The sequence below is a fragment of the Aethalodelphis obliquidens genome, unplaced genomic scaffold (assembly GCF_003676395.1).
Source record: "Aethalodelphis obliquidens isolate GAN/ISIS:26980383/991018 unplaced genomic scaffold, ASM367639v1 scaffold38, whole genome shotgun sequence".
Lineage (NCBI taxonomy): Eukaryota > Metazoa > Chordata > Mammalia > Artiodactyla > Delphinidae > Aethalodelphis > Aethalodelphis obliquidens.
In genome coordinates, this window is record NW_020837982.1 from 17,847,637 (window position 1) to 17,874,676 (window position 27,040).

Consider the following 27,040-nt stretch of genomic DNA (forward strand, 5'->3'; position numbering starts at 1 on the left):
AAGTCTTTGATACTTGACTTCGGACATGTTTTATTATTTGCTTTGATGACTGATTTTTCATTATTTTCCTTTCTGTAGCCTGTGCTAAAATTAGCTGGCATTTGCTGAAAAGAGAGATGTTTTGGAATTAGATTCAGCTGTGTGTAACAGGAAACAACCAAAGAGGCTTAAACTAGATAGAAGTTTCTTTCTCTGCCATGTAAAAGAGGGCTGGAGAAGGGCAGTCCAGAGCTGGCTTTGGACCTGCTCCACGATCCCCCCTGATCACCTCCCACCACCCCCTGAAGGGGCCTCCTCCTCACTGTCCAAGGTGGCAGCCAGAGCGCCAGCCATCATGCCCAGGAACAGGACAGAGGACCGGAAGAAGAGGGAATAGCTGCTGCCTTTGCACCACATCTGTTTGCATTTTCTTGGCCAAAATTCAGACATGTGGCTTCACCAAGGGAAGCTGGACAATCAGGCCAGCTAAGAATCAGGACCTCACTACTCAGGACTAAGGGAAGAATGGCTATCGAGAGGAAGGCTACCATCTCCTCCACAGACAAGGATAAAAATCACATTTAAGGCAATCCGTTCACGGAAGAACAACTACTACATTTATGATGACAACAGCACATATTTACTGAATAGTTAGCAACTGTGGGCCCTGTGCTAGGCGCCTCGTATCTGTTACCCAATCCTCACACAGGCCTCTGAAGGACAGACCATGACCACACTTGCTCTACAGACGAGCAGACCGAGGCACAGAGAGGCTAGGTGACTTGTCCAAGGTCACCCAGCTAACAGGTGGCACAACGTGGATCTGAATGCAGGCAGCTGGCTCCAGGTCCCCCAGGACAACTCTCACCAGCACTTACAGAACCGGGGCCAGCTGGGTGCACCCAAGGGGCCACAGACTCAGGAGTGAGGAGGGGGCCCGGGGCCAGAGCTGCTCTCTTACTCTGAGCCTCTGCACATCTCATCCACTCTACAAATGCTCGTCCCCAACACGCGTGACGTGTGCGATGAACTGCCTGGTGCCTGTGTTTGCGGCTCCGTGGGCAGCCAGTACACGGCAGGTGCTCCGAGGACACCTGACCTGAGTGGACGCAGGCTCCACGCGGGGTCGAGACGCAGCCCCTGCCCTCCAGCGCTCAAGGCCAAGTAAGGAGATGGGCGGCCGTGGGGAAACAGAGCCGGCTCAGGCGGGGCCTCCATGCGACAAGCCTGGTGAGGCCGAGCTGTACTTTGTGAGTCACAAGCGGTCAGGTTGTAAGGCCCTCGAGGCAGGCCTCAGCCACACATTCCTCTCAAATCCAAGGTGAGAAGTGTAGGCTCAGCCCTGAGGCCACAGGGAGGCTCGAAGCAGGGGGTGGCAGGGCGGCCCCCAGGGGAGACCATCCTGGCAGCCTGTGGCGAGGACTCTGCCAGACTCTGCCGGACTGGGGCAGGGAAAGGGTGGCTGGAGGCTGAGGGGCCCGGACAGGAGGAGGCGGCCTTTCAGGGCTGAGGAAACTGGCCGAGAGGGGCCGAGGGGAGTCTGAGGTGGGACGGGAGCCGAGTGAAGGCATTTGGAAGAAGGGGCTGCTGCGGCTAGGGGAAGAAAAGCACAGGAGGCCTCTGGGGGAGAGGGAAGGAGGGGGCCTGAGGGGTGCTGGAAGGGGCTGGAAGGGGCCCCGGCTCAAGCTGGCCGAGAGCACTTGGATGCCTACAGGCTGTGCTCACAGCTCAGCAATGTCCCGGGCCTGCCAGGATACGCCTGGCTGCTGCCCCTGCCCCCCAGCCCCAGCCCCCGGTCCCACATCAGGAGCTCTGGAGCTGCCCCCCACCCCACCTTCTGCTCCCCAGAACCCAGACATACCCCCCCAACCTCAGCCTTTCCCCAGCGACGACGGCTAATGAAACCCAGGCCAGGGAAGAAGAGGGAGAAAACAAACAGACGTGGGCAGGGGGGCCGTCAGGAGGCGGGGCAGGGGCTGGGGGTGCCAGTCGGGGGGAGTCGGGGCCGGTCTGAGCCCTGGGGCGTGGACTTCCGCCCACTTTGCCCCGCAGGGCTAATGAGGCCCAGGTGGTCCCTTGGCTGGGGCCCACTTCCCGGCGCCACTGACAGTGTAAGTGGATGCCGGTTCCGTGCCGGGAGAGGGGGAGAGGGGGCTCTGCAGCCACAGGGGCGGGGCTGGAGCGGCTGGCCGGGGGCCCAGCACATAACTCTGGGCCGGCTCAGTCTGGGGCGCAGTCTGGGGCAGCAGACACCCAGCCGCTTGGAGCCCAGCTGGCAGCATGAAGGTACCGGGCTGGGGCGGGGGCCTCAGGGCCACAGGGGACTGAACCCACCCTGCAGAGAGGACCCTTGCCAGGCAGGGGGCTGTGAAGGGACGGGGCTCAGTCCAGGGGAGGTGTGGAGGCAGAAGCGCAGACCAGGGGCTCCTGGCAGGGCTGGTTCGTCTGAGGGGCAAATGCAGAGGGGGCGGGGGCTCTGGGGCTGGGCGGGTGACCCTGTTCTCCTGTCGTCAGGCCCTTCTGGCTCTGCCGCTGCTGCTGCTTCTCTGCACTGGCCCCTGCGTCCCCCAACTCTTGGGGATCCGGGGAGATGGTAAGCTGCCACACTCGCACAGCCCACAGGCTGGGCGAGGGGGCTGTCCTGAGCATCGCAGCTGGGAGTCGGGCCCCAGGGCTGAGCCTGTAAGAGGGAGCAAGTGGGCCAGACAGTACGCGCCCCCAGCTCGGGGAGGGAGGTGAAGGGGGGGCCGGGGGGGCGGAAGTGGCTGGTGTGCCTCAGGCCCCTTCTCCTCACCCCGCCCCCAGCTCTGGAGAGGTCATGCCTACAGCAGCCCCTGGACTGCGACGACATCTACGCCCAGGGCTACCAGGCGGACGGCGTGTACCTCATCTACCCCTCGGGCCCCAGCGTGCCTGTTCCCGTCTTCTGTGACATGACCACCGAGGGTGGAAAGTGGACGGTGAGTGGAGGGGGTGGGCACGGAGGCCAAGCCGCACGGCTGTGAGCCTGCGACTTCGTCTCTAAAGCAGCGACGATACAGCACAGTTTGTGCGCCTCTGCCACCACAGACTCCTAGATGCTTAAGGTAGGTTAGTGCCTGTAATCCTCACAATAATCCCGGGAGCAAGGTTACAAATGAGGAACCAAAACCCAGAGAGGTGCAGTAACTTGCCCAAGGGCACACAGCCGGCGCCGGACTCAACCCCAGGCGCCTCAATTCTAGAACGCCCCCTTCACCGCTTCCTGCTCTCGGCAGCCGCTCCCCGAGGGGCCTGGTGCCGGCACGCGCCTCACCTCGGCCCCCAGCGTGGTCCTCGCCCGGGTGAGGCCCCAGCCCCCGGCCCCTCGAGCGTCCAGGCCCATCCTCTCTGCTCCAGGTTTTCCAGAAGAGATTCAACGGCTCAGTGAGCTTCTTCCGGGGCTGGAACGACTACAAGCTGGGCTTTGGCCGCGCCGATGGGGAGTATTGGCTGGGTAAGGCGGGGCCCGGCAGGCTGGGGGCCCCCAGAGCCAGGTCCCCGCTGACCGGCACGCCCCCCGCCCCCTCCCAGGGCTGCAGAACCTGCACCTCCTGACACTGAAGCAGAAGTATGAGCTGCGGGTGGACCTGGAGGACTTCGAGAACAACACGGCCTTCGCCAAGTACGGCGAATTCTCCATCTCGCCCAACGCAGTCAGCGCCGAGGAGGACGGCTACAGCCTCCACGTGGCGGGCTTCGAGGACGGCGGGGCAGGTACCCACTCTCGCCAGCCGCGGAGGGGCTGGGGGGAGGCCGGGCTGCCCCGCGCCCAGGCGGCCCCGCGGGCTGCGGACGCACAGCTACCCAGCGTCTGGCTCGGGAGAGGCCCCGTCCCCAGGCTGCCCCTCCCCTCCGCCAGGCGACTCCCTGTCCTACCACAGCGGCCAGAAGTTCTCCACCTTCGACCGGGACCAGGACCTCTTCGTGCAGAACTGCGCGGCCCTCTCGTCGGGCGCCTTCTGGTTCCGCAGCTGCCACTTCGCCAACCTCAACGGCTTCTACCTCGGCGGCTCCCACCTCTCCTACGCCAACGGCATCAACTGGGCCCAGTGGAAGGGCTTCTACTACTCCCTCAAGCGCACCGAGATGAAGATCCGCCGGGCGTGAGGCGCCGGCCCCGCCTCGCGGCCCCGCCCCCCGCCCTGCCGCCCCGCCCCAGCCCCGCCCCGCTGCCCTCAGCGCCCGCGTCTCCCGGGGGCCCTGTGGCTCCAGCCCAACCGCTCCCCTCACACCCACGACGCCCAGCTCTCGCCCGGGCCTCCGCTCCCCTCCACCCAGCTACACGTCGGCGGCCTCCCAGACCTCCGGAAGGCACCGCCACCCGGCCTGGACGCGGACACCGTCCGGAAGGCTGCGGGCCGGTGTCCCACCTTAGCCGGCGTCCCGACTGCGGCCTCCACCAGGGCCCCGCGCCGGGAGACCGGAGGCGCAGTCCGACCCACTCCCGGCACACGCCAGGCCACCTGCGTGTGGCCGCCACCGCCACGCCCTAGCAGTCCCGCCAGCCAGCAGAGAACCTCCCATCCTTCACCTCCCTCCCAGCGGCGAGCACCACGGGCCCCCAGCCCCGTCTCACTCTCACGCTCAGCTTCCCCCGCCTGCCCGTCCCAGGCACCCAAAGCTCGACACCCAAACCGTATCTCACCCCAGCTACCGCAAGCCACACTAGAACAGCCACAGCCAAGGTAGGCACAGATTGTGAGGTCCCCCCACCCGCCCCGGGGGGGAGTCTGACCATGCGAGGTGGCAGAGGGCAACCTCTGTGGGGCTGGGAGCAAGTGGGGAGGGGAGGTCTTAATAAACCTCAGGACCTGAATGAACTGGCCTTGGCTGTTGTGCACGCAGATGCGTTTGCTTGGCCCCCAAGCTCCGGTTCCCCCGCTGACGGCACCCTGCCCTTAACTCCAGAAACACGCCCTGGAGACAGGCACTAAAGGGAACCTTATATTTCACAGGCTTCGTTTTGATGGCAAAAAAAATTGTGTAATAATAATAATGTAATAATAATAAAAAAAATACAATACTGAAAAGTATCGCTCGGGGGGGTAGGGGTTGCCCCTCCTGCCGTGGCTCGTGCTGGCTCAGGTGGCCGCTTAAGGCCGCAGGGTGGGTCTGAGATGAACCTGCAGAATAATCCGAGCTGAGCTTCCCCTGTCAGGCCCGGGGCTCCAGCCCTCGGGAACGGTCCTGCGGATCTTGGAGCTGGGTCTGCCCCTGGCAGCAAGGCACAGACTGCGGGCCTCAGGGCTCCTGGAGGTCAGGCAGGTCAGCCAGCAGCATGGGGGAGTCCATCTGGATCTCACGCTGCAGGGACTCGATGTCAGCAGGGTTTATGCCGTGGCCCTCGAGCCAGTCGGCGAGCAGGGAGGCTGAGAGCGAGGCTGAGTCGGCCTGGCTGAGGGCGGCAAGGGGGAGAGTGGGGTGAGGGGCTCCTCCTGTGCTGGGAGCCCCTAGCCATAGCCCATTCTGGAGTCCCGGCCCAGCTCTTACCCGTCCTGTGGCCCGTCAGCCACGCCCATGTCGAAAGACTGGTTTAGGAATTCCTCCAGGTCAAAGCCAACGCCATAGCCCGCTCCACTGCCCTTTGGGGTGCCGGAGAACACGGGGGGCAAGGGGTCCTCCACCTGCAGGGGATGATGGCAGCTTACAACGCGGGAACCACCCAGCGCCAACTGAGGTCTGCAGGGCGCCCCACCCTGACACTGCCCTCAAGTGGGCCTGGACACCTGTGGTGACAGCCCCAGCCTCAACAAACACTGAGTGCGGGCTGGGGTCTCCAACGACCGGCTCATCAGCGCTACGCTCCTTCTGCGAGCGAGCAGGCAGGCTAGGAGAGCTCGAGCCCGGTCTGCCGCTCCGCTCCACGGGACCAGGACACACAACAGCCTCTCCTGCACCCAGCGACCTCCCAAGCCCACCTCCCCTGGATTCAGATCCAGGCATCCCCACGGCCAGGCCTCTCCCCTCACCTGCGACTTGGACAGCTGCTGGGTCACCAGGGTGACGTCGGGTGATTCGGAGGTGGAGGGCTGAGGGGCCCCCCCGGGGTCTGGAGGGGGTGGGCCAGAGGGGAAGTAAGGCAGAACGCTCTGGGCGCTGGCGCCAGGCAGCCCAGGGGGGGCCCCCAGCGGCCGGGGGGCCAGGAGGCCGGAGGAGGCGGTGGTCTGGGGTGGAGCGGCCGCAGGCCCAGCGGGCGGGCAGGCAGGCTGTGGCGGGGGGGCCGCAGGCGGGCTGCGGGGCCGGGCGGGGGGCGGCGTGGGAGCGGGGGCCGGGGGCCGGGCCATGCGAGTCCAGCGCTCCAGCAGGCTGCGGTCGTTGTCGCTGAGCACCAGGCCAGCCAGGGGGTCGGCGGAGGGGCCCCCGGAGGCCCCAGCGCCCCGCTCCTTGCGCTCCCGCTCCTGCCGCCGCTTCTCCCGCTCCTTGGCCCGCTCCTGCCGTCGCCGCCGCTTCTCCTCCCGCTCCCGCTGGCGCTCCTGGGCTGTCACCGGCTTCCGAGGCTCGGGAGCTTCCAGGGGGGCGCTGGGGCCATCTGCGGAGAAGACGGGAGGGTGACGATAAGAGCCTGTCCAGGCCTGGGGCCCCTCTGCCTCTCGCTCCCCAGCCAGCCGCGGCCTCTGCCAGGCACCTCGGAGCCGGCTCCGCAAGGACTTGAGCAGGGCGGCCTTGAGGGCAGCCTTGGTGTTGTCTGAGATGGCTCCCTCCCTCTTTGGAGGGGCTGGTTCACTGGCCGGCGGGGGCGGCTGCAGGGTCAGATCGATGGTGTCGGGCGCAGGGCCAGGGCATGGCAGTGGGGCCGGCGGAGGGGACTCCATGGCACAGTCCCCACTGGGAGCCCAGGGACTGGGCATCTCAACATCGGGGCAGCCGGGCTCACTGGCCACAGGCTGTAGGGAAGGCTGGAAGCGGATCTGCTGGCGGATGCCCTCGCGCCGTGCGTGGAAGTCTTCGATCTCGGCCACAATAGCCTCCTTAATGCGTTCCCGTGTGAGGGCTTCGCGGTCAAAGGCAAAGTCAAAGGGCGGGGCGCAGTCAGGCTCGTCATCGGGGTCGTGGTACTTGGCCAGGAAGGGGTGGCGAAGGGCGGCAGCTGCTGAGATGCGGGCACTGGGCTCAAAACGCAGCATGCGCCCCAGCAGGGAGAGGGCCTGGCGGTCGGCACCCGGGTACACCGTCTCCCAGGGCACAGGCTGGCGTGGCGGCAGGCTCTGGATGTAGGCCCGCACCCTCTCAGCCCCAACGGCCTGAATCACGGCCGGCGACGGGGTACCCAGCACCATCATGATCAGCTGCAGCTGGTGCACATAGTTTTTGCCTGGGAAGAGCTGGCGGCGGGCCAGCATCTCCCCAAAGATGCAGCCCACGGACCACAGGTCGATAGCCTGCGTGTACTCGTGCAGCGAGAGCATGAGTTCGGGGGCACGGTACCAGCGCGTGGCCACATACTCAGTCATGAAGTACTGGTGCTCGGCGGGCGAGGTGCACAAGCCTCGGGCCATGCCAAAGTCCCCGATCTTGAGCTCGCAGTTCTCGTTCACCAGCAGGTTGGAGGGCTTGAGGTCGCGATGGATGACCTGAGCCGAGTGCATGTACTTGAGGCCCCGCAGCAGCTGGTACAGGAAGTAGCGCACATGCTCCAGCGTCAATGGCTGCGAGGAGTGGATGATCTGGTGCAGGTCACTCTCCATCAGGTCCAGAACCACATAGCTGAGGGGCAGGGGAGACAGGCAGGGGCTGTCTTGCCCACCCTCCAGCCCCAGCCTCACCACGCCCTCCCGCTCCAGACAGCTCATGGCCTTACTCTCAGACTCTGCAGGGGCCACCCACTGGGTATGAAAATTCTAGATTCTCTACAACTCTTCCATTAACTTAAGTGAAGTGAAATTGCTTTTCTCTCCAGATCTAGTTTCACCATCAGAGTAAAGGTAGGGTTGGACTAAACCAGGCTGGCCAACATGTTTTGTTCGGGAGCCCTCTCCATTGTTTGGTAGTGGCTGCTTGAAAGACTATGATGAAAACTGTAAAGTCGTCTCCATTTTCTGTAGGACAGTGTTCTGTGATTGACTAGTGATGTCTGCTACGGGAATAAAAAGGTACAAATATAGAATGAACGTCCTACGTTTGCCAAGCTACATACTGAGGTCCTATAAAACTGTTACTTCTGCATTCTTCTTGAGGAATCACATGTATCCCTGGCAAAGCCCTAAGGGAGCACTGATCCTAGAATCGCAGGAATTTTCCCAGCCTGCCCTACATTAGGTTCAGCTACCCTTCTAGAACTTCAGCAATATGGCCCCAGCGTTCAGAAAAGGTCCCTGCTCGGTCTCCCTCTTCCATCCCCGCTCCTTACACAGATTTGAACTCGCCATAGGGCACAGTGGGCCTCAGGATGTCCTTGATGGCAATGATGTTGTCGTGCTTGAAGTGTTTGAGGATCTTCAGCTCCCTGAGGGTCCGCTTGGCATTGGTCACCACGTCAAAAGCGTTAGGGATCTTCTTAATGGCCACCTGCTGACCTGGGGAACAGGGGAAAAGCAGATGCCACAAGGTACCCTGGTTAGCTGCAGAGTAGCACAAGGCCCCTTTCAATACCTCCCTTTGCGGACGCAAGTGACAACAGCTACCACTTACAGGGTACCTACTTTGTGCCAGGCTCTGTGCTAAGCATAGTACATACGTTATCAGATTTTCCCTTCACCTCCTTCCTGAGGCGGGTACTCATAGCTGAAAGTTAGAGATATGGAGACCTGGGCTCAGTAGCTTGCTGGGCATTGCACAGCTAGTTAGTGGTAGACTCTAGACTCTCACACCTGTGCTCACTCTACCTCCCTACACTCTGCATCTCAGACCTCATCCATCCCACCACCAACCCCGAGCGCCAGTCTCTGGCTCCAGAACACACTCTGGAGAACCTCCATTCGGGTCTAACGCGGACTGTCACCTAAGGAGGAAGTAGGCTGATGCGCTGGCAAAGCCACCAGAGTTTCAGAGACCCGAGCCCAATACAGAGGCCGGCCCCCAGAGGCACCCAACCCATGCTTGCTGACTTGACCCAGAATTCACATCCCAGCGTCCCCTATGGCTGCTTGGGACGGGGCGGGTCTCAGCCCCCGGGAACCGGTTTCCACACGTGCGAGCAAGGCCGGGCGGGTCGCTCACCGGTGAGGCGGCGGCGCGCGGAGGACACCACCCCATAGGCCCCGTTGCCGATGGTCTCGATGATCTCGTACTCGTCCCCCACGTCGAAGGTCACGTCGAAGGAGCGCGCCTTCAGCAGGGCCAGGTTCTTGGCCGCCACGGAGGCGGCGGGGCCGGTGGGTTCCGCCTTCCCCGGCCCGGGGGGCTCTCCGGAGCCATCCTCGCCGTCGTCCTCCTTCAGGGGCTCAGCCATGGCGTCTGCGTGGGGACGCGGGCGAGCAGGGGCCCGGCCCCGGACTCAGGGGGCCCCCCGGAGCCTCCAGGCCCGCAGGCCGAGCGGCGCACGCACCCTGTGTCCCGCACCCGCGGGAGCCCGGAGCTCAGGCCCGCGCGGGACGCGGGGTCGGCGGTGGGGGAGGCGCAGCGAGGCGCGGTCCAGGAAGAAAGCGAGGGGCGGGGCGCCCGCTCTCCTCGGTCGGCACTCGGCGGATGGCGCTTTACCCCGATGCCGCCCAGGCCCTCGGAGGTCCCGGCTCCCCGGCTCCCCGGCGTCGCCGGCTTTCAGTCCCTGGGTCGGGGTGATGGGTGGGACCCGAAGACCCACTCGCTCACTGGGTCGGGCCGCCGCCACCACCACCACCACCTCAGCAGCGCGCGGTCTCCCGTCCCGCCCCCCAAGACCACGCCTCCGCAGGCTCTGGCCAATCCGTGGACGGTCTCCGCGGAGGTGCCCACCCCTTCCACTTGCTGCGTCCAATCAGAGCCCACTGGCCAAGGAAGCCGCGCCTCCACCCGCGCCCGCGCCGCTGTCCAGTCCCCCGGCGGGAGCCGCCCAACCCGCGCTCGGCTTTCGCAGCGGCTCTGCGGCCTGGTGCCCTCCTCGGACGCATGCGCGCTGGCAGCCCCGGGCGCCGCGAGACTGGAAAGCATCGCCCCCGCGTGCGCGGGCACGCGCATCCACTCCGATCCGCCAGGTGGCCTCTGGTCAGTTGCTGCTGGTCCTGGGAGCTTGGAGGGTTGAGGTGACTAGATGTTACCTTGGCGGCCGCATCACTCAGTCCCCCTCCTTCAGCCCCCTCTTCCCTTATCAGCCCCTATCGCCCCGGGGATTGCGCCCCCCATTTTCCCGATGGGCCCCGGGAGCCCGGCGCTGGGAAAGCGTCGTCCCAGGTAGAAGGTGATCCGTCACATCCAACCACGGAGATCCCGGTTCTCCGGGTTATAGAGCGTCGGCCCGAAGCCTCCACTGACTTCCGGTGGCTGGTCTCCTCTTAGCTTCCGGCGTCGCCGGGCCTCGGCTCGCGGTTTCCCGGTCTCGGGCGTGACGCCTCCGTGGGGCGGCTCCGTCTAGCGACTCCCGCGCCTTGCCTGCGGGGCAGCGGGCGGGGCCGCGGGGTCAACTACGCCCGCTCGCTGGAGGCCGCGTGTCCACCGGTGTCTCGGGAGGAAGCGTCCGGGGTCGGGAGCCCAGGAGTTAGGCCTGAGCGCCTCGGCGAGGGTCCATCCCTTCCGTCCCAACTGGTGGCTGAAGAGTAGATCCAGACCAGAAAGGAATTTTGTTTACATTCCCCACTGTTGTGGTTGTTTATTTTTTACTAAAACATACATAAAGTTCCACATAAGTGTCAATCAGTTTTCACAAACCTAACACCTCAGCGTATAGAATTCAAATGGAGAAAACCAAAAATACAGAACGTTGCCAGCCCTTCAGAAGCCCCTTCTCTTTTCTTGTGGTGACAGTTTCTTTCTGTTAACTCTTCCATACTTTGTGGGGGTTTTGCACTGAAATTTAAGAGGTTCACTAGGACCCATACATTACGATGGAAAAGTAGAGACTGCGTTCTTAAAAACACGACATAAGGAAACACGTCTAGGAGTATAAGGTCAGCCCCAGAACAAATAGATACCTCGTATTTCGACATGGAAAAATCACATGGGCCTCCTGAGTTAGCTGAACTATACATTTGTTTCTGATTTTCCTGACAGCACAGCAAAAAGCCAAATTCTCTCTTACGTGATTAGCCTTGAACATCAATAAACCACATTCATGGGAAGTGGACCTTTTCTGCCCTGAGTTCTGAAAATATTTCCATGATGGCCTTTCCTTAGGTGACGGTAGACAGCCTTCCCTAACTCTGAAATATGTGCAGGATAAGTTCTGCGGTGCCCGTCAGTGAAAAGAGAGGGCGTAAAGCAGCAGGGCCCATAAATGCGTCTTCTCAGGGAACCTGGTGGCCAGCTCTGTGATGGTCCCATCTGCTGTGGGAATAAAGCATAAAGTAGCAGAAGAGACCCATAAATTGCGAATCCTTTAAATACTTCTCTATAAATATTCCAGCTAGGATTGGTATACAAGTTACAGACATTTCAACTTCCTTGGCAAAAACTCCCTGATTCTCACTGACTTTTGAGATTGATACACAATGAGCTGCTTTACTCCTGCCCCTACTAGGCCCTGACTCCGTCCTGGAATAGTCATCAATCATCTAACATTCTCAGCCTTGCCTTAAGACCTTGCTGCATTTGACACAACTGACTACTTCAAGAAAAAGTTGTTTCATATGGCTCAAAACTCAAATCTTAATTAAAAAGTTCAAGTGAAAAATCTTGGTCTCACGCCAGGTGGCCGATTTTATAGTTTTCTACTGGAAGTAAGAAGAAACAATATAAATTCAACACAAGCAAATACTAATACACACTCTTACCCACCTCCCCTTTACTCTACAAAAAGGTAACAAATTCTTTACAATTTTCCTGCAGATCATGCAGTATCAAAAACCAGACGGATCTCTCATTCTTTTTTTGTTATAACAGCGTTTTTGAGATATAATTTACATACCATAAAACATTTACAGTGTACAATTCAGTACATGAATTTAGTTCGTTCACAGAGTTGTGCAACCATCACCACTGCCTAATTTTGGAACATTTTCATCACCCCAAGAGGAAAGCCATTAGTCACTCCTCATTTCCCCTCCCCAGCCCCTGGCAACCACTAATCTGTGTGGAGTTGCCTATTGTGGACGTTTCAGATCAATGGAATTATACACCGTGTGACCTTTTGTGCCTGACTTCCTTCACTCAGCATAATGTTTTCCAGGTTCATCCTTGTGGCATGTGTCAGAACTTCATTCTTTCTTAAGGCTGAATATATTACACTGTATAGATAGACCACATTTTGTTTATCCCATCATCAGTTGATGGACATTTAGGTTGTTTCTAGTTGCGGAGCACAGGCTCCGGACGCACAGGCTCAGCGGCCATGGCTCACAGGCCCAGCCGCTCCGTGGCATGTGGGATCTTCCCGGACCAGGGCACAAACCCGTGTCCCCTGCATCGGCAGGCGGACTCTCAACCACTGCGCCACCAGGGAAGCCCAACTTTTAAAAACTTTTTGAGGAGCTGCCAGACTGTTTACTTCAGTGGCTGCACCACTTTACAATCTCACCAGTATATCTGAGGGTTCCAATTTCTCCACATCCTCACCAACACTTGTTATTTTCCTTTTTTTTTCTGTTTTAAATTGTAGTCATCCTGGTGGGTGTGAAGTGGTCTGTCATTGTGGCTTTGATCTGCATTACTCTCATGACTAATGATGTTGAGCATCTTTTCATGTGCTTATCGACCATGTTTCTTCTTTGGGGAAATGTCTGTTCAGTTCCTTTTCTGTTTTGAATTGTGTGATTTGCCTTTTTATTGTTGAGTTGCAGAGTTCTTTACATAGTCTGGATATAAGTTCCTTATTAGACGTATGATTTACATATTTATTCCCATTCTGTGGGTTGTCTTATCAGTTTCTTGGTGGTATCATTTGAAACACAAAAGTTTTTAATTGCAATTAACTCTGATTTATCTATTTTGCCTTTTGTCACTTGTGCTTTTGATGTCATGCCTAAGAAACCATCTCATTCTTTTTTATTTTTAAAGTTTTTTATTTTTACTTATTTATTTTTTTGGTGGTCACATCGTGCAGCTTGCGGTATCTTAGTTCTTGGACCCCGGACCAAACCCGGGCCCTCAGCAGTGAAAGCACGGAGACCTAACCACTGGACCGCTAGGAAATTCCCATCTCATTCTTTTTTACAGCTGCATAGTACCACTTTTCAGATATAATCTATTTACCCAAGACCCTATATAGGTGGACACTTTTTGCTATTGCAAACGATGTAGTGCTAAAGTATCTTGAACACATCGTTTCGTGCGCTGTGAGTCTAAGCCACCCAGAAGCGGGCGTGTGCCAAGTTGAAGAGCGCTGCACTCGCGACTTTAACGGTGTCAAATCCCTGTCCTTACAGATTATATCACTTTAGGCTCCCACCAGCAGTGTGAGAGGAGGAGTCACACGGTGCTTTTTAAAAGCTTGGAGTTGTTTGCCTTTGTTGACAATGGGAGACGTCCCCTAAAAATCCCGGTTTCTGGTTTCTTTTGGAAAGCTGGAAGATCTGTCAGCGTCAAAGCTGCATTTCCACAAAGCGTTAGTGGACTGTAACAGAGCGGTAGCCTCGCCATTGAAATGGGGGCTCTCCTGCTCACTGGTCCCCACCACTCCCCGACTGCGTCCCCAGCACAGGCCGCCTGTCACATGCCATTCATCACATGCTTGTACCAGCGTAGAAACACCTTAGTAAAAGCAGGGAAATGAAAGAGGCCCAGGGGACATGTCTCCAAAAGAAGGGGGAGGGGGAGGGCAGGGGAGGGCAGGGGGAGGGCACGGGAGGGCAGGGGGAGGAGGGGGAGGGCAGGGGGAGGAGAGGGAGGGGAGGGCAGGGCAGGGGGAGGAGGGGGAGAAGCAGCAACTAAGCTGTGGGAATGAAGAGGGTCTCCTGACACAGACCACTGCTCAGCCCTCCTGGCCGTGCCTCCTGCCTGGCCACATGCACGTCCAAGTTCACGATTTAGGCCACTGGGAGCCTCCGAAGAGGTTTGAGTAGAACGCCCTTCCGAATTGCCTTCCTGAGAAATATTTCTGGCAAATGGTGTGGAAGGCATGCTTGAGAAAAGGCTGGAGAAAAGGAGATTATTATGCCGTCCAGGTGACAGCCCTGACGGGGCTCTGGACCAAGCAGTGGCAGTGGATCCCTGAAGACGGATGTGGAGGGAGGTGAGAGCAGGAAGCGTGGGCTGTGTCAGAGCTTCTGTGGAGACAATGGGGGTGTCACCAAGATCCGGACACCTGAGCTGCGTGGTGGATGCGGGTGAGGCCGTTCAGCTACATCCAAGCACCTGGTGAGCCCCGTCTTTGATCCCAGCCCCGGAGGCCCTCCTGGGCTGCAGAGCCTTAACCCTCGTCATGTTGGGGGTATCGGGGAGCCCCGGATGGCGGACTCCTTCCAACAACCTCCAGGGACCCCCCTTTGTCGATAATCTCAGCAAAGGTTCGGGGTGGCCTCTCATTGGACAGGCTAGTGGGGGGCGTGGGGGGAAGCATGCTGATTGGCCAGACCTGAGTCACCTGTCCACCTCTGGAAGGGCGAGCGGCCGAGAGCCATTTTCCCAAAGGAAACCTGGGCTTTAAGGAAGGACGGACGGCTGCCAGTAGGAATGAGATGTGCCCCACACATCTGCACCCCTCTGCCGCCAGAGGAAGTGCAGGGGAAGTCTGAGGAGCAGAGAGCAGGGTCTCTGTCCGGGAAGCTGCTATTCCGACATGACTGCCTCCCCTCCAACCCCAAAGGCCCTTAGTTTCCGGAAGACACACTTTGGGATCAGGAACAGCTGAGTTTGAATCCTGCTCTGCCACGTTGCAGCCAGGGCATTCTTTACTGTGTATTTCTGTGTCATAACCAGGGACACGTGGTCCCCGCCCCTCTCTCACCGGGGAGACCAACCCTCGGCCGGCAGTGTCTGCCCCTGTGGCCGGCGCTGAGGAGGGGATGCTCAGGCCCCGGGGGTGAGGGGAGGACGCCTGCTCAGGCGGGGAAGTCACAGAGGGACATCCAGGTCGGGACCAGCCAGGTGAAAGGACCCGGAGGAGGGGTAGGGGAGGGTTAAGCAGAGGAAGCAGCAGGTGCAAAGGGCAGGTGTGAGTGAGCTCGGCGCACGTCTAGGGACACAGAGACCCGCGTGGAGGTGGCAGGGGGAGGGACACACAGAGACGGGCTGGAGAGGTGGGCAGACGACCACCGTGCAGGACCCCCAGGGCCCTGACCTCAGTGTCCCTGTCTGCAAAGTGGGGATGTTCAGACCTCTCTGGTTGGGCTGTTTTCTGGGTTTGAGAAATGACAGCCCAGCCAGGAGAGTCCCAGGCATGGGCCTGGCCCTCTGGAGGTGCTGGACCAGCCGTGGTCACTCAGGCGGATACCCCCAGGCCCAGGGGCATTCGAGCCGTGTCTTGGGTGTGTAAACAGTTCTACCCTCACCCTCTTCCAGAGGGAGTCACTGGCCCTGTTAACAGCTGAGAAATGGGTTCAGCAGGGGAGGGGGTGAGTGACCTAGGGCCACGTGCAGGGTGGGGGTGTGCAGGGAGGGGACTGCCTCCACCCCCGGGGTTCCCGGTACCCAGCTGCACTCTCCCCGCGCAGACACGCCTCTGTGGCTAAGGCCGCCAGCCTTGAGTCACCCAGTGAGTGGCTGGGGCCCCCGGGGGGAAGCCCGCGAAGCTCACACCCCGTCTGCAGAGGCCAAGGCAGCGGCACCAGGACCCACTGGTCAGCCTGCGGCCCCTCCCCCCTTCTCCTTCCCCACTTTCCTTAGCTGGCCCTCCTGCCCCTGCTCCTAGCAGAGAGGGTGGCCTGCGGGCCCTGTGGACAGAACGCACTCCCTGAGAAGGGGGCCAGCTTAATGGATGAACCTGCAAAGGTCGCTGCCTGCTCTCAGTGGGGCCCTCAGCACCAGTGGGACAGGGTGGTGAGGGGAGTCTGGGGGCCAGAACTCCTTCCGTGAGCCTGCAGGACCCACCACAGAGGTAATGACTGAGTTAAGAGCCCCTCGGCCGGTGACTTCAGAAAGCCTCAGTCTCCCCTTCTGCGTAGTGAGGGTCGTGATTAAAAGAACATGAAGAGCTGGTCTAAACTACAGCTGGTTCCCGGCCTGCTGTTAACCACGTAAACGGCAGAGGCTGGGGGCAGGCAGGACTCTGGGCAGGCTGGAGGGAGGGCCCCCAGTCGGGGGACAGGGCAAGCCAGGGCAGCTGGTTCTCCCAGCCTTCAATCTGAGACGATCAGGCTGCAAATAAAAGGAAACCACCAACCATGGCCTAAACACATGAAGATTTGTTTTTCTTTCATCACAAGAAACCCAAAGGACTTTGTTGACCTCAGTTTAGCGGCTCAGTAACGCTTGTCAGGGACTGAGGCTCCACCCTGATGATTGGCTGTCATCCTTGTGACATTTTGCCTCTTAGCTCATGGCTGCAAAATGGCTGCTGCACTCCAGCCATCACATTCATGCTCCAGGCAGGATAAAGGATGAAGGGAGAAGGACATGGCACTACCTCTGTCCCCTGTCATCACAAGAGCAAACACCTTCCTGGTAGCCCTCAGCAGATGTGCACTTACATCTCCTTAGACAGAGCTGCGTCACATGGCCAGCCCTACCTGCAAGGGAGGCCCAGAAATCAAGTGCTTAGATAGGCACCTTGCTGCCCCCCAAATCAGGATTGGTTAGAAGTGGAGAACAGATATTGAGTAGGTAGCTCACAGGTGGAAGGGGCAAAGCCACATCTACTCATCAAGAGGGCAGGTGGGAGGTGCCCTAGTGCCCAAGACCAAGACAGGACTCTTCTCGGAGACACTGGAGGCTGGGGGGCTGGATTCCCTCACTCAGGGTCCATGGCCTCCCAGTACAGACCACCCTCATCTCTCCCGGCCCTGGGGGCTCCACGTTCCTTCCCAAAGGTGGCGGGTGCCAAGGCCCCCCCTTGGCCCAGAGCCCATATCGCAGGTGATGAGCAGTGCGGCAGGGGTGGGTGTGAGGCAGGTGCTGGGCGGCAGCTTCAGCTGCCCCTGCCATCTCCTCCAGTGCTGCTGAGCCCTCCGGGCCGCACCATCACACTGTGACACACACACGCTGGCACAGTCACAGCAGTGCTCACGTGTACACGCGGTCCACTTAGGTTGCCGGATCACAGACACGCTCATGCCCACCCAGGACGCACAGAATACGGGGCATCACTGTGCACACACATTCACACGCAGGGACGCACACGCAACAGCGTTCACGTACACACAGATTTGCACACGCGGGCACACAGGGACACACACAGATACACGAACTACTGGGACTTACGCTCCCTCCGGGCGCATGCTGGGCCTGTTCTGCCTCAGCGCCCAGAGCAGCCAGGCCAGCTCCGTCCCCACAGGTTGTAGGGGAAAGAGGAGGGGACGTTTCTGCCTGAACGTGCCTGCCCCTTGGGAGAGCTGAGCCTCAGGGGCTGCCATGAGGGGAACCAGGACGGGCAGGGAGGGGGCTGCTGCGGGGACCTGCCCACGGGATGCGGAGCCGGGCAGCGGTCGGTGCCGCGGCTCAGTCCCCCGAGGCGGGGGATACTCCCCAAGGCCAGCCTGTGGGTGCGTGGAAGGGACAGCAGGAGGCCTGCGTGGGCTGACCTCAGGGTCCGGTGGCTCTGCCTTGGGCCGCTCATGGCTTCTCAGCACCCTCTCCTCAGCCCTGCTTCCACCACCATCACACCCAGGCCGACCAGGACCCTGGGGGCGGGTCCACGCTCTGTCCCAGCACCTGTGGCTGCGCCATCAGGGTGCCGTCCTTGTGGTCCCGAGGGCCCAGTGGCTGGGCAAACGATGGACGACCTTGCCCCTCCCCGAGCATTCCCGAGGCCTGCGCTGGGCCTGCCTGGGTGTGAGGGTGGAGCCAGGTCTGTTCTCTGTCCTCCGTGAGCAGGGATGACTGTCACCAGGACGCCACCCTCACCGCTCACGCCTCTCCTGGCCCCTCCTCCTGGTGGCTTGGCCCGGGGCCCTCTCCTCAACCAGAACTCCTCCCCAAGCTCTGCACCGACCACTGTCAACCCTGCTCCAGCCTGGCCCGCCCTCCCTCCCTCCCCTGAGCGCCTATCCAACACCTGGTGCTCCCCAAACGTCTCCAGGGGACGCCCCACAAGCCCCCAGGACCTGTGACCACTACCACGCTCACCAACGCCCCACCCAGGCCCCTCATCTCACTCTCACGCTGATTGACCACTTGCACAGCAGCCCCGAGTCCAAAACCTCAGTCACTCACCCCACCTCACTGAGCACCTACTCTGTGCCAGACAGTATCCTGGGTGCTGGGGAGTTGGCAGTGAACACGACAGGTACTAATCTCCCCACCTGAGGAACGTGGATTTGGGCTGGGAGAGAGCAGCAAAGCCACTCAATTACACAGCATCTCAGGTGGCAGCCCCAGGCGTGGACTCGAGAAGCGCTGATGGTGGGAGGAGGTGGTGATTTTACACGGATGGTCAGGGAAGGCCAGTGGAGATGGTGACATCGGAGCAAGGACTTGAAGGGAGAGAGGGAACGAGCCCTGTGGCGATCGGGCAGCGAGAACAGCATTCTGGGCAGAAGCAACAGCAAGTGCAAAGGCCCTGAGGCAGGGTGTGCCTGGCCTGTTTGAGAATCAGCGAGGAAGCTGCAGCTGGAGCAGCCTGAGTAGGGGCGACAGGGTAGGAGAAGCACCGTTTTCACTGCTAACTGCCTGGTCCCAGCCGCCATCATTTCTCGCCGGGACCCTTGCTGTCATCTCCGAGTCACCGTCCTCTTGGTCTCCTCTCGCTCCTGTAACCAATTCCCTGCACAGCGGCCAGAGTGATCTTTTGAAAAACACAGATAGGTTGTGTCCCACCATCCCCATCTCGTGGGATAAGGCCCTGCTCACGGAGAGTGGGGGGCAGATGGAGGAGGTGGCCGACTCGAAGGGGCCAGCTGCCCTGAGGCCGAGTGCAGGGCGTGGCGGCAGCCCCAGCTGCCTGGTTCCTATGAGGTCATCCCCTGCATTCATCTGTCTGATTTCCTCTCTCAGATCTGCTGGGAAAGCCCCGCGGAAACAGCTGGCAGGTGTGTGCAGGCCCAGGGACAGCTGGGGTGTGGGCTGGTGGGGAGGGAGTGGTCAGGATCACCGAAGTAGGAAGGAATGGCCCCCGGCGAACCTCTCAGAAGCAGCTGTGGCCCTCCACCTCCTCTGGCCTGGCACCTATGGGTGGGCTGCAGATGAAACACAGGATGCCCAGCTGTGCTTGAATTTCAGATACACAACGAACGGGTCTTTAGTTGTGGATGTCCAGTATTTTCACTTGCTAAATCTGGCAGCACCGGCCTCCCAGCTTCCCTGGTCCCCAGCCTCAGCCCCACGTGGTGGCCAGAGAGCCCAGTTAAAACCCCAGTCGCTTCACATCCCCCCTCGCCTCGAAACCCTCCAGGACTCTAAGGCCCTGAGTGATCCAGGCCCGGGGCACTCTCAACCCATCTCCTACCCCAGCACTGTGCTGGGAAAGTGCTCTCTGAAAAAAAAAAGTCAATAAAATGTAAAGCACTGAAAGCCCTAATTTTAGCATTTGCCAATTTCTGTGGCTGATTTCAAGCCCCCAGCACGTCGCTGGGGGCAGAGTTGCCCAGGTGTCTCTGGTGTGTCGGCACGAGGCCGTGCAAGCAGGCGCCAGTCCGCCTCTCTGTTCCTCAAGCACGTTCTGCCCAGGGCCTGTGCACGTACTGTGCTCTCACTGTGCTGTGGAGATGCCCGCCCCACATCCGTGCAGGCTTCTTCCGGGACTTTGCTCAGAGATGCTTCCTTGTGCATCTACCACCTACCGTAACCCTCCCCCATCACTCTCCAGCCCTTTTCTCTGCTTTATTTTTTTCTTCATAGCACTTACCACTGTCCCAAATTATCACAGACACGCTTCCTTGTGTCCCCACCAGAAAGTCAAGTGCATTAGGGCAAAGAGCTGTGCCTGTCTTGTCTTCCACTTTACTCCAAGCACCTAGCCCAGGGCCTGGTACACAGTACGTGCTCAATAAATACCTGCTGAGCGGTAACTCTTGGCTCAGCGAGCTTGGTTCCCATGACCTTGGTGCTCATTCTGATGCTTGGTTGGAGCAATTCAATCCACCCCCAGAGTCCCATCAGAGGTGTTCCTTCTTTCTGCCCCGACCCCCTCCTGGCCACGCCCCCCCCACAGGAGCCGGCTGGACGCAGACAGATCCCAGCCCAGGTCCACTCCCGCTCTTGAGCCTCCCTCAGGCTCGGTGAGGCTCTCTCCATCTCTGAGCCTCGTGGTTTTGTCCCCCGTGAGGGAGCATTTAACTTCCACCTCCTGAACTACTGTGGGGACCATAGTGGCTGAATGGATGGGAAAGCACTTTGCAACCTACAGCCCCTAAAATTCAGGAACCCCCATCCACCCCACTATTTCTCAGCGCGGAAGAAATTTTGTAGTTATTAGAAACATCCCAGAACTATCACAAGTCCTTACAATCAGCTACACATGATGCAAAAGCATAACTCACTCAGCAACGGCATTTAAAAAAATCACCCATTTTCATCAAGTAGAAAACTGAGGAAGTGACTTTAACAATGCCATCTCCACTCTCGACCGCCACGTGGAGACACTTACGTGGCTCTGTCTCATCTGGGACGCTTTTTAAAAAAGTCATCCTTCCGTGGTCCCTTTCTCACCCTTGGGGACTTCGATCCATTTAAAAATGATGTCATTCTAAATGCTCCTCGCTCTCAGCTGTTACTCTTCCTAGGGAGCTTCTTTTACCATCCCCTGGACCCCCTTCTCCCTTCCCTCAACCACCTGTCTCTCTCCTGGGCACCTGGGAAGGAGTGATGTCCCAGAGGAAAGAACCATCTGTCCAGGACCACAGAGAGTGGCCGGCACATGCCGCCCTGTCCCTCGAGCCTGTCGGGCCACGCCTCTGCCCCCACGAGACCCAAAGATGAGGGATCAGATACCAAGGCCACAAGCGGGCTTTCTTTGCCCTACATGACGTCATCTAAAAATTCACCCAACATGACAAAATTAGGAGATCTTGAGAAAACAGAGATTTCCCAGCTGAGGACGCCAACGCCTACAACAAGTGCTGGGACCTGCTGGTGGGTGTGGCTTCCGGCCCACCAGCAGGCATCCGTGAGCAGGGCTGGGCATCTGATCAGATCGGTGGAGGCCTGTGCCATGTGAGTTGTTCAGCATTGTGAACGCCACCTCACCCTCACCAACTGCCTGGGACTGAGTGCGCCTCATTATCCCCTGGATTATCCCCATGCCTGAACGCTTTCGGCACACGACGAAAACAAAAGCTAGATGTGGAGATGCGCCTGTGGAGATCAACAGAAGCAGGCACGGTTCTTTGTGGGAGTGAAGAACGGGCAGCTCAACGCCTATTCTAACTGCGGCTCCCCTTCCTACCTTACCCGAGCTCAAGTTCCCAGACTCCCTTGCGGCTAGAAGAGGCCCTGAGACCCAGTTCTCGCTACTGGGTTGTGTGGGAGGTCCCGTCCTACGCCAGGTCTTGCTGGGGATGCACGGCTTCTCCCCCTGCTCCACCTAGAACATAGCCCTGTACCTGGAGCTGAATCAGCGGTCTTGTTGTGATGACAAAATCCACATGCTAAGCAGGTGGGGCGGGAAGATGGGGAGAACCCGGGTCCCTGGTGGTGTGGCCAAGCCAGCGTCAGTTCCGGGCTGTCTTGATGTTTGAGACAAACGAGCCTTATGTATTTGAGCCCTAATTGGCTTTTCCGTCACACACAGCCTGTCATGCCACATGCCCAACATGTAAACTCCTGGCAAGCTTCACTTATCTGCCTGGCTTTGGCTGACATTGAGTTTATATCCAATGGATTGAAAATGAACGGTTTTTTGTTTGTTTGTTTTGTTTTTTTTTTTGCGGTACGCGGGCCTCTCACTGTTGTGGCCTCTCCCTTTGCAGAGCAGAGGCTCCGGATGCGCAGGCTCAGCGGCCATGGCTCACGGGCCCAGCCGCTCCGCGGCATGTGGGATCTTCCCGGACCGGGGCACGAACCCGCGTCCCCTGCATCGGCAGGCGGATTCTCAACCACTGCGCTACCAGGGAAGCCCTGAAAATGAACGGTTTTGAAAGACCTACAGTACTTTCCAGAATTTGGCCAACGATTCAACTTGCCTGTCTCCAAGCAAGCTGGACTCCAACTGCATTACTGCCTTCGCCGTGGAGAACATCGCTCCCATTTGCTGAGCCCTGTGAGGTCGAGGTCTTATGATCCCCAGTTTCCTGTAAGCTGAGACACAGAGAAGTTGAGCCATCAGCCCAAGGTCACACAGCTAGCGAGGGGCAGAGCTTATATTGGAACCCAGCTCCCCCTGCTGGTTAACCCTTGGAAGAAGCTGCCCCTGGCACTTCCGCCTTGAACTTCAGGGTAAAGGGAGCAAGCCCGCTCCTGGGGCTGATTTGGAGACGTCAGGGATTCCCCCAGTCCTTCAAGTGACTCAGTGGGAAAAGGACAGTCCAGGCCATGCCCTCATCTTCCTAGTGAGACACTGGGGACCGGAGAGAGGCAATGACCTGCCCGGGACCACACTGCAAGTTGGGGACAGGCTGGAGACAGAGGCACCCTGCTTGGGCAGCTGCCCCGACCCAGACTGGGTGATTCTGTTGTGCTGCTAGAAGCTGGGGTCCCCTCCTGCCCGACTCTAGAGCCTCAGCCCTGGCCCACAAGGTTCCAGCGCCAGCACCCCCCAAAGTCCTCCGCTCACTTGTTCACTCACTCACACAGTCATTCGACAAGTGCTTACTGAATGGGCGCTCGGGGAGTTTGAGTGTGGTCCAGGAGACCCGGTCAGGCCACAGCCCCTCCATGGTGGAGAACGCCCCTGCCCAACGAGGGCTTGTCTGGAGGACAGGATGGTCATCTGGAACTCTAAGTTCAACAGGAAGGTCAGGTGGAAAGGGTGGAAGGAACAGCACGTGCAAAGATACCGTGATACACTGAATTATGCCCTTAAAAGGGGTTGGTTTGAAGTTCTGTGAATTCTACCTCAATACAAAGGAGGCACTTGTAACTTTAAAGAAGTTGGGGACTTGCCTTGTGGCGCAGTGGTTAAGAATCTGCCTGCTAATGCAGGGCACATGGGTTCGAGCCCTGGTCTGGGAAGATCCCACATGCCGCGGAGCAACTAAGCCCGTGCGCCACAACTACTGAGCCCATGTGCCGCAACTACTGAAGCCTATGTGCCTAGAGCCCATGCTCCGCAACAAGAGAAGCCACCGCAATGGGAAGCCCGTGCACCACAACCAAGAGTAGCCCCCGTTTGCTGCAACTAGAGAAAGCCCGCACGCAGCAACGCAGACCCAACACAGCCAAAAATAAATAAATTTATAGAAAAAGAAATAAAGAAAGAAGGTGGTGTATGTGTGCGGGCATCCAGTACTGCAAGGCTGAGGGGTGGGGGATGCAGGCAGCGGCAGGGGGGCCAGAGGGACCCGACAGGCCACAGAGGACCTGGACTTTGTCCCCGGTGACATTCAGCTGTGGGCCTGGCCTGTGCCCCCTTCTGCACCGAGCTCCACTGAGAGCTGTGAGGTGGGTTGGGAAGGAAGACCTAAGAGGTATGTGAGAGGAAGGGACCCCGGTTAGATCGCACAGCCCTGCCGCTACTCCCCACGGCCCTGGGAAGCCCGGCCTCCCGCCTGCAGGAGGAGCAGCACTGCTGTCGCAGAGTCGCTATGACGTGGGTGCCGCAGAGCTCCCTGGGGTGTGCGGTGGCGGAGGGGAGGATGACCGTGGGTGCTGGCGGCGCCGCTGGCCTCTGCTTCTCACCTGAGATGGGGGGCAGGGCGGAGCTAGGGGATCCCCCGCGCCGCAGGGGCGCCGCTTCCTCTTGCCCAGGCCAGCTCCCCTTTGCTCCAACCTGGGCCTCAGGGCGGTGGTGGGGAGCGGCTGCTGCGGGCCTGGGCTGACAGGGAGCTGCGGGCAGGGGGGACACCCACCCCTTGAGGGCCGGGAGTCCAGGCTCTCCTAAGACTGGCAGTCCAGACTTGGGTTCAAGTAACGGGCAGCTGTGCAGGGCAGAGATGGTGGCAGGTGGCAGGGGGCCTGCGCGAGGGTGGAACCAAGCTAACGGCAGCGTGCTAGGAGCCCAGCTGCCTTAGTCAGTAGCCAGCCAACCCTGTCTCAAGGGAAATGCAAACAGAGCTGGGCACACACCTATAATGAGTGTCTGGGCAGGAAAAGGGAGGAAACCTCCCCCGGGGCAGATTGGGATCGAGGGATCGAGGGATGGGGAGAGGAGATCACGATCAGTGGGGGACAGAGAGCAGACGTCAGCACTCTGGGACCAGAGCTCAGCTGTGACGCCTCATTCCCCAGGGTGCAGGGCCCAGGCCGGCAAACGCCCACCACAGAGAGGGCCCAGCCACGCGGCCTTGGCAGGCCGGCATCTCTCTGGACAGCCGGTACCTCTGCGAGGGGGCCCTCATCTCCCAAGAGTGGGTACTCACAGGTGCCAACTGCTTTGGCAGGTGGGTGCAGCAGCCAGGAAGGGTGATGGAGAGGGGACCCAGGAGGGGGCGCCCAACCTCTTCACCCCCCGCTTTCCACAGCTGCCCCAGTCCCACTTCAGCGTGACCCTGGGCCCACACTGACTGGCGCTGGACGCTTGTGAGAGCAAGTCCAGCGTGGAGGAGCTGCTCCTGTCCCCAGGAGGGCCTGGGGGCCTCGTCCTGGCCCGGCTGGCAAGGCCACCACCTCTCAGCAGTGCTGTTCAGCCTGTCCCTCTGGCTACCCGGTCCTGGCGTTTTTTCCAGGGGCAGCCCTGTTGGGCGCAGGGGTTTGATCCTGTCTTCGCTAAGGACGGGAGCAGATGCCTGAGATAGCTGAGGGTGGGCCGGGCAGACATCTGGGATGGAGCTGGGGCCCTGCACAGCCGGAAATGCCCGGAGTCCCTGAGCCCCGAGCACAGCCCGGCTCTGGCCTGCTGCTGGCTGGCACGTGGACACGGGCCTCGGGGCAGAGGGTGGCACTGGCGCCTGCTACGCCCGCCCGGGTCAGCTTCCAGACCCACCCAGCCTGGAGGGCAGCCCTGGGCCCTCTCCCCGCCGCCTCCCTTGGGCCGCAGTGTGTCCCCAGTTTCACTGGGTGTGGCCCTGGGGAGACTGTGAGAGTCCAACGGATGACACGACGGAGCTGCGCTGAGGGACTTGGGGGTCCACTAAGAGAGGACGGGGAGAACTGGATGCCCAGGAGGGCAGGAAGTTTTGCGGCTGGACTGGTGCCAACCTGCTGAGGGTCCCCTCCCGCCCCACCTCGCAGACCTCTATATCCCGCCCCCAGAGCTGTGCAGCATCGCGCTGAGGCTGCTGCAGGCCAGCACCAGCCGAGACGCCTCCCGCCTCCAGGCTGACTGTCCTGACCCGAAGGCCAGCCTGCCCAAGGGCGCCCAGTGAGCCAGACCCCACGCCAGCCCACCCCACCTGGCGGTGCGGGTTCCAGCCTGGTCCTGCACAGGCCCCGAAAGGTGCCCCACCCGTCCCCACGGTCCCTCCTAAGGCCACTAGGCCTGGTCACCTCTCACACTCCCGGGGGGCCACTGATCCGCACCCTGATGGCCATCCCAGAGACCCCGCCCCCTGGGGAGACTCCCCCTTTAGGTTCTGTACGGATGTGGGGCAGCCTTGGACATGGCCAGGTCTGCGGTTACGGGGAGCCCCTGGTTATTTGATAATAGCAACCGTTTTGTTGAAAACTGTCCTTTGTGTAATACTGTGCCACAAGGAGGAAAGAGCTGGGCGAGAGTGGTAGCATCTGTGAAGACGCATTGTACCTGGGAGGGTGTGAGGGGTGGGGGACGGGATACGGCCAAGGCCTGGGGGAGGCCAACTCCCACCTGAGGCCCCGGCCCACCCACCCGGCCTCAGCCTCTCTTGTCAGAGGTGTGAACACTGGCTGCCCAAGCCCCCTCCCCTGTCAAGTATCTTTGCTCACCTGAGGCGGGTGGGGGGATGGTCGGTGGGCCCGGGCTGGCTGTGACTCTTCCTTCCCTCTCCCGCACAGGTGTCTCGTGGGACCCCCCTGGTCTGCTCCCAAGCTGGCAGCTGGTTGCTGCAGGGTGTGATGACCCGGGGGCCCTGCTGGGTGCGCAGCGTCCTTGAAGTCTTCACACCTGTCCACCCCTTCATTTTCTGGATCCGGGGTACGGTCTCCAACGCCACCTTTGACACCCCAGCCAAGAGGCACCCTTGGCGCTGGGCCAGGACCAGGCAATGAAGCAGTGAGGGTCGCGAGCCCGCGGAGTCCTGGGTTTGAATCCCGGCTCAGCTCCTTACCAGCTGCTGTGACTGTGTCCCAGTCACCTCGCCTCTGAACCTGCTTCCTCTTTTGTGCAACAGAGACTTACTCAATTATTCATCCACTCCACAGGCTGCCACCAGTGCTCACTTGTGCCAGGCAACCGGGACACGGGGTGGGCGCGGCCCCTGTCCTCACGGCGTCTGTGGGTCGGGAGAGACGAGCATTGGCCGGAGCTGTGACAGTAATAAATGTGCAAATGCGAACCGTGCTCAGAGCTAAGAGCAGGCGGACGACCCGCTCCGGCGGCCAGGCAGTGACGTCCTGAGGCCAGTGTCCTGGCGGGGCCGCGCTCGGGCTCGCCCCTCAGCGACTGGGGGTGCTCGGGCGGCCGGGGGCGGCCCCTCCGCAACCTGTTTCCCGCCCCACGCGGAGGAGCGCCGGCGCGGGTTTAAGGATTCTCCAGGTCCCTCCCAGGTTTGTCTAATAAACTTTTGGGAGGCGAGGGTCTCAGAAGGCCCGAGGGAGCATCCGTTGACCCCACGCAGGCAGCTGCTGGTCCCACGCGGACTCTCGGAACCGGGGCCGGACCCCGACTGTCGGGGGCCTCGCTCTTGAGCCCCACGCGCGGTGGTCGTCGCCTCCGGCTTAAGACCTCCCACGGGCCTGGTGGGGCCGGGTCTGAGTGGACACATACTTCCCG

General features: G+C 60.1%; 2 protein-coding genes across 4 annotated transcripts; one reads left to right on the plus strand and one right to left on the minus strand.

Annotated features, from left to right (window-relative positions):
- The first annotated feature begins 1,771 nt into the window (after positions 1–1,771).
- Positions 1,772–5,023, plus strand: MFAP4 (microfibril associated protein 4). The gene is made up of 6 exons (XM_027131202.1): positions 1,772–2,265; positions 2,494–2,572; positions 2,785–2,939; positions 3,358–3,454; positions 3,532–3,714; positions 3,860–5,023. The coding sequence occupies exons 1-6, from the start codon at positions 2,260–2,262 to the stop codon at positions 4,105–4,107; spliced, it is 768 nt and encodes a 255-aa protein (XP_026987003.1). The 5' UTR covers positions 1,772–2,259; the 3' UTR covers positions 4,108–5,023.
- Positions 4,931–26,821, minus strand: MAPK7 (mitogen-activated protein kinase 7). Of its 3 annotated transcripts, XM_027131177.1 has the most exons (7): positions 26,035–26,821; positions 9,157–11,394; positions 8,348–8,513; positions 6,626–7,704; positions 5,970–6,529; positions 5,491–5,624; positions 4,931–5,395 (listed from the first exon to the last, which is right to left on the minus strand). In XM_027131177.1, the coding sequence occupies exons 2-7, from the start codon at positions 9,386–9,388 to the stop codon at positions 5,242–5,244; spliced, it is 2,325 nt and encodes a 774-aa protein (XP_026986978.1). In that variant the 5' UTR covers positions 9,389–11,394; positions 26,035–26,821; the 3' UTR covers positions 4,931–5,241. The 3 variants fall into 3 exon arrangements, with proteins under 3 accessions (XP_026986978.1, XP_026986977.1, XP_026986979.1); XM_027131176.1 differs by lacking the exon at positions 26,035–26,821 and having other exon boundaries at positions 9,157–12,302; XM_027131178.1 differs by lacking the exon at positions 26,035–26,821 and having other exon boundaries at positions 4,932–5,395; positions 8,348–8,508; positions 9,157–9,306.
- Positions 26,822–27,040: the final 219 nt, after the last annotated feature.